Source organism: Antrostomus carolinensis, unplaced genomic scaffold (genome assembly GCF_000700745.2).
Source record: "Antrostomus carolinensis isolate BGI_N321 unplaced genomic scaffold, ASM70074v2 scaffold54237, whole genome shotgun sequence".
NCBI classification, from domain to species: Eukaryota; Metazoa; Chordata; class Aves; order Caprimulgiformes; family Caprimulgidae; genus Antrostomus; species Antrostomus carolinensis.
In genome coordinates this window covers 7,927-14,352 of record NW_010327730.1, presented here as the reverse complement: position 1 = coordinate 14,352, position 6,426 = coordinate 7,927, and the positions used below count along the sequence as shown (strand labels likewise).

Below are 6,426 nucleotides of genomic sequence, written 5' to 3'. Positions count from 1 at the left end.
AGGAATTATCAAGATGATGGTCTATAGATGCACTGGGAGAGATCACCTCCATTAGTGCAAAACCCCCCAGGGAAGCAGGAGTATAATTGCTGCTGCATGGCACATTCCTTTCTGTGTTCATGGTTTTCTCCTGCTTAAGGAATTACTGTCCAGTTTTAGCCTGTGAGAGAAGTTGTGACCCAAGGAGGACCAGTTGTTGATGTAAGAATATTAGACATTATTCAAAGTTTAAGCTGTTCCAGGAAATGTCACTGTAGCTGGAAGGGAAGTGAGCTACACAACAGGAGAGGTTTTAAACCAGAGCTCTAGGATAAATACCTTTAATCATACTTTCCCATCAAATCTAGCAAATTCTAAAGAATCTTATATTGCACTTAATTTTACTCTGAGTTGATTTTAAACACCTCTGGGACATAATGCTTTGGGAAGAGTAATTCTGAGATGAGGCAGAATCACTGCTGCCTGGCTGAGCTTCATGCCTACCCACATGACAAGGGTGAAGCATGAACATAAGCCCATCACACACATATATCCTTTAAAACGATTTTAATACTTAAAAATAAGTGCATAAACATACCATTTATGAGATCAGAAGTTAAATAAGTTAAAACGATAGTTGTGGCTTGCAGTGTGCCTTCCTTAAGTTACAGTCCATGCTGCTTGCACACCCATGAAAGCATCCATTGGCAGATTCCTGAAGTCTCAATGCCATTTGGCCAGTCCCTGTGTCATGCTGTATACCTTCCTGGTAGCCAGAACTTGGCTCCTCTCTAGCAGTAGCAGGATGGGTTTCCCTATATTTTCTGCTGCCACAGCCCACTTGTGGTATATTAGTGCAGAGGCAGAGTGTGAACGCACGGGCTGCGGAGCGAGGACTTGCTGTGTCCTCACCCTGATGGACCTGCTGGTGTAGATAGGGAGTGGAGAGTGCAGGTTGGTATTGCCTTCAACCACAACAACTAAATGCTCCAGAATTTGTGAGCCAGTCACTCATGTAACCTAACTGGGGAGAAGCAGAAGTTTTTTGGTAGTGCTATCCCATGCTACAACTTACACAAACTGTTCTTCAGACATCTAAGTCATTCATGTACATTGTGCATCTCTCTAATCTAGATGCATTCATTTGCCTAAGATGCTTAGACTGGGATTTTTTGGGGAATACATTAGAAAATACTTGTTCGTGTCCCTTTTGAAGAAGGAAAGAAATACTGTCTATGTATAGGGCACGGATTTTAAACTGAGAAACTTGTTTATAACATTTGGCAGCAAACCGGACAGAGCAACTTTTTGGAAACATTTTTCTTTTATCATCCCCAGCATGCTTTTGGTTTGGCCCTGCTTCAACTAGAAGTTTTTCCATCCAGCCTAGGATTTTTTTTATATTTGTTTTTATTTTAAGAGACTTGATCCGCTAAGAGTTATTATTATATGTTGCGTTTTGAAAGTCTTTCTCCCTGTTAGGGCAAGACTTAATAAGATTGTTACATTCAAACCATTAAAAAATAATCAAGTAGTCCTTTCAACATCTTATGCTGATTTATCTGCTTTTTTGCACCTCATTCAGTTTGGGCACAGAAATTAGACTGGTCTGTTTTGCCTTCTTGCCTGAGGATCATTTGCCAGTGCTTTGTGGAGAGGCAGCTGAGGGCTTGCAGCCAGATTTTCAAAGGTACCAGATGCTGGCAGATACAGCAACCAACCTAAAAGATTTTCAAAAGTTTTCTGCCTAGCCTCCATGAAATGATCAGAATCAGCGCAGGGCGGGTGTTATCTATTTCATGCATATTTAGAGTTGCATGTTAGGGAGCTTTGGAAATCTATGCCGTGTTGGTGCCTTTCTGGCTTACATTCAAGAAAAGTAAATAGAAGAGGAAGATGAAGTCAAAAGAGCACATCATACTATTTTTTTATAGGAAATAAAAGCCAACGAGAGCATTAACAAATGCACAGATCCTTTGCTAATACTACTCTTCCATACAAATAATTGCCCTGGGGATAGTGTGTTGCAGTGAGTGGAAGAGCCTGCCATCTCTGCCAGTGTGTCTGGATATGCCTGAATCCTTCTAACTGAAATTAAAAGAAAATGTTTGACAAGCCATGCTATTAGTTTTGTAAAGCTTGTTTTACTGAAGCACAGGCTGGAAGGGCTTTTGTTCCTGTATGTGTTTTTCTGCCCTTCTTTAATTTTCCTCCTGTCCTGAAGAGTGCAGTCCCTAATTGTGAATTAGCAGTCAATCTATACTTTTTCAAATATGTTTAAGATGTGTGTGCATACCTGCGCACCCAGACATCCCATCGGCAAATGGGAAGATGTCAGAAGATCTTTGCAGCATTTGTGTTGCCAGTGGGAGCCTGGGTAGCAGGATGGATTTGAACATAACTCGTTCATATCCTTGTCCTAACAGATGATCCTTCAGCAATTGACCTAGACTCTGACTGGAAGGCTCCCACAGAAGAATGGGGAAACTGGACAGGAGATGAGGAGCACCAGACAGGGGATGAGAAGGACAAGGTGAGGCAGCAGCATTGATGACCAAGGGAGACTTGCTCCACTGGGCTCGGTCTCAGCCAGACTGGGGTGTCCAGTCCAGCCCTAGAGCCGGACTCCTCCGGTCATGAGGACTTTCTCACGCTGGGAGGAGATACTTGGCCTGGTCACTCTCCTGAGCTGTCTGAGATAGCTGGAGCTGGGGGACACACTTGCAGGACCTGCGAGATGGGTTGTGGGAGTTGGCTGGTTCTGGGAGTTCATCATTTGGATGGCATTGCTGTCCCGAGCAGCAAACATCGGGTGTTTGCCACCTTGCATGAATGAACTCTTGCTATTGTCACTGACCTTCCTGAGTACCTTGAGCTTAAAAGAGATGTAGAGTCCAGCTGACACGAGCCTTCACACCATCCTAGGCAGCTGGGATGTATTTATTTAAGTGAAAAGCTTTGCTGATAGTGATACAGTCGTAGTTTGGGTGGAGAGGTAGAAGCAGAAAGCTTGCTGTTTAAACACTTTCTAGAAGCCCAGGGAAATGTCCCTCTTTGGCAGCAGTGGGAGGAGCACGCTGAGCTTTTTGTAAAGAGCTGTCTTAAGCTGAGGTGTGTACCTTATCCATAGAGAGATACCCTTGCTTGTACACTGTCAGCACACATTCCTGGAGGTAAGCAGTTTTCCTGAAAAAAAAATGTGTATCAGCTGTCCCAGGCCTCCTCTTATAAAATCTCTGATGCTTTCAGGATTTGCCAAAAGGCAAAGCAGGCATTCATTCCTGCCTTTCTGGACTCGAAAGCAAAACACAGCGGAAGAAGAAGAAAATTGAAGTGAAGGAAGCAAGGGATGGAGCTGGACTGAGGCATGTGAGTATTCTGTATTCCCAGAGAAGTGTCTGGTTTTTCAAGAGCAGAGGGGGATGTTTTCTCCATTAGGATGATGTAACCTAAGGGGGGGCTTTTCTTCTTCCCCATCTTCTGGCCTCCTCTTCTCTTCTCTTTTCTCCCTGCCCTCCCATAAAAGAAGGGTGAACACAGGGACTAGTGTTTTTTGCAACACGGTATTCCCTAACATATTTACAAAAGAATTTGATTTTGCAATACAGAGAGGAGCAGATGGCTTTAATCATGGAAGAAAAAAATGCTTTCTCAGGCAAATGCACTTCAAGTTTACTGTACAACTGGGCTGTGTTTTATCTATGGTGGAAGGTCACCTGGAGATATTAAATGCAAAAGTGGTTCCTGAAAGCCAGTGAAGATAAAGCAAGACCAGTGTTATACCAGTGAAAGCTTATTGAGAGAAAAATGTCTCAGAGTGCAACAGAGAAAGGCTGTGGAAAATGTCAGCTCATTTGGGATGGGAAGTACAAAGGAAGAGAGTGTTGACTGGGTTTTGGCTGTGATGTCCCCCCTGCTCAGTGAAATGAGAAATGGGGGGACCCCCCCAAAATGCCCTAATTGTTTTTCACTCTCTTACCACTGAATATGTTGCTCTGGACTTGTACAGCTGTGTAGTATCACTTGTTTTCCTCTCACACCCACTGTGGTCTCTCCCGATCCTTGGGATAATTTTGCTCCCTGAACTCCTGATGTTCCCATTTTAAGGGAGAAGCTTTTAATGAACTCAGTGACCACAATCCACACGGTCATTAGGACAGCCCATCAGTTACCAGAGTGCTGCCAGGCCGCTCTCTCCCTTGCACATCCAATTAGTTGTTTGCCTTTGTATGTACCTTAATGAATTCTTATCCTTTGGAGATGGACATAAAAAAATGAAATTATTTATGAAGCCAGATATACAAAGTTGCTTATCCCACTCCCTGTGCTACTTCCAGTATTTCTGTGGACTGTGGTCATTTAGCAGTCACTGGGGACATCTTAGTCTTCAGTCTTCCTATACAATTACAGTACTTACACCTCAATATATCTTGCTCTTCTTCTGTTCATGGGGGAAAACGAGTATCAGCCATAATGAAAGACAATTTAAATACTTTAATCCCTTCTAAAACAAATAAACAGGAGGTAGGTAGATGACATGCCAGAATATTCCAACTGTTTAAAAACTAATTTGTCCTTCAGCTTCTTTAAATACCCTAATTCTTGCCAATAATGACATTTTCTCTCATATTTTGTACTTGCATATGCTTTGTTTAATTCATATGCTTAGTGAAGCATATTGTTTCAATTAAGCCCCAGCAAGGTTTGGAAACAAGAATGGAAGAAGGCCCAAGGGACTTGATATCTACAAAACATAACAGTGATGCCGTCTGTGCTTCCTTCAGAAAATCCTTGGACGTTGCTAATAATTCACCCAATAACAGTAAGTGATTGCTTTTGCACAGCTGATGAATTTTGGTTTCAGAATAATGTGTAATCTGCAAAGTGTTCACAAATGCCTTTTTAAGTCAATATGCAAAATGCTTCTTTAGCTGTGCGTGTTAATTCTTAGAGAGGCTCTGTTATATTTTTTTCTATGACAAATACCTATTCCTGCTCCTGCCAGAGTTAATGAGCAAAACTGCTATTGCATTTAATAATAGCAGAGAGTAATTTTTGCACAGCACTTTTAAATGTGAAACGGAAGCAAATGTATGTGTGAGTCAGAGCCCACTAAAAACATTCAGCGCTCTCCCCATGACTTTGGATTACCTTTGTAAGTAGGTGGCCCTTGTAAAACACATCCAAGAACCCCAAAATACCCTTCTTCAGGCAAAAAGCCAAGAGTCCTCAGGGACATGATTGCACATGGAAGGTTTTTGCACTGGCCTGTTGTTTGTTTGTATGGAAGGTGTACCTGGAAAAAAGGAGAGGAGGAAGAGGAAGAAAATGAAGAAAGAGACTTGAGGGAGCTGTGCAGCTGCCAGAGCGACAACCCAACGGGGCAGGCATGCCAATGAGCTGCAAGGATTCTGCTTTCTGCGATGCCACACTGAGCCCAAAGTAAAGAGAGGCTCTAGGAGACCTCCCAGCAAGAGGAAGAGGAGAAGAGGAGCAGTGAGCCAGAGAGCGTGAGTGTGTGAGAGAACGGCGAAAACGGGCACACTGTGCACGGGAGGTGGTGTTGAAACAGAGTGGCTGTTCGTTACAAACTGCTGCCCTTGATTAAAAGCCGTTGAATGGGTTTTGACTGGTTGCATTAAGTCCTTTGAATTTTTCACTGTCATGTTGTTTGTCAACCTGTAATGTTGTATGCCATTGTAGAAACGGTCAGGACATACCTGACCGTGATTGAACTTCAGCTCCATGGAGGTTCCACCACCTAGGCTGGTCTCTGGCATTTTTGCAGAGGTGCTTATGGACAGGTTACTAATGTCCAGAAGGAAGCACTGTTCAGAGACAAAGGGAGAATAATGTGGATCATTCTCAAACCTCCTACATCTTTTAAATCCTTGTTGGCTGCTACAGTCAGACTTTTGCCTCATACCTTGACGTATTTATACTTTTCACCCCATGTCAGGCTGGCTTGCTCCACAAGGGAGAATTTCTAGAGGAGGTTTTAAACTTACTTGGAAAGATGGTCTGAACCCTTTTTTTCTCCTCAGATTTCATGGTGGGCTAAAGTTTAAAGTCTGTATATCCAAAGCATGTTGCATTTGTATTTGCAGTAGACTGAAGTAACTTTTTGAAACCATTTTTTCTTAATCTGATGTTTGGAAGTTTTTATCATTTTGTTACCTAAGTATTCTAATATAAACTAAGAATGAAATTCTTAAAAATGTCATTTTAGTATTTATTGAAGAGTGTGTATTTCTCATTGTCAGAGAAGCCAGCTTTATAGTATGGAGGAGGGAATGTGTTACAATTGAATACTGTGGTTTATACATAGCACTGAGCTGACACCACTAAAAGCTGAAGCCCTTTATCCCTAGAGGAGCTGCAGCTCTGGTGGCAGCTGTGAGGGTTTCTTAGGTGGTCCTGAGACTGTGCTCCACCTGGCCCACCTTA

General features: G+C 42.6%; 1 protein-coding gene across 1 annotated transcript in view; it reads left to right on the top strand.

The window, feature by feature from the left end:
- The window catches only part of LOC114818740 (protein LYRIC-like), a gene marked incomplete at its 5' end in the record, with an annotated part of 15,228 nt that extends 9,917 nt beyond the window's left edge, over positions 1–5,311 (top strand). The window contains 5 exon segments of the mRNA XM_029085946.1: positions 2,406–2,512; positions 3,229–3,348; positions 4,678–4,801; positions 5,140–5,246; positions 5,249–5,311. Of these exon segments, the coding sequence (XP_028941779.1) occupies positions 2,406–2,512; positions 3,229–3,348; positions 4,678–4,801; positions 5,140–5,246; positions 5,249–5,311 (521 nt within the window).
- Between the last annotated feature and the right edge of the window lie 1,115 nt (positions 5,312–6,426).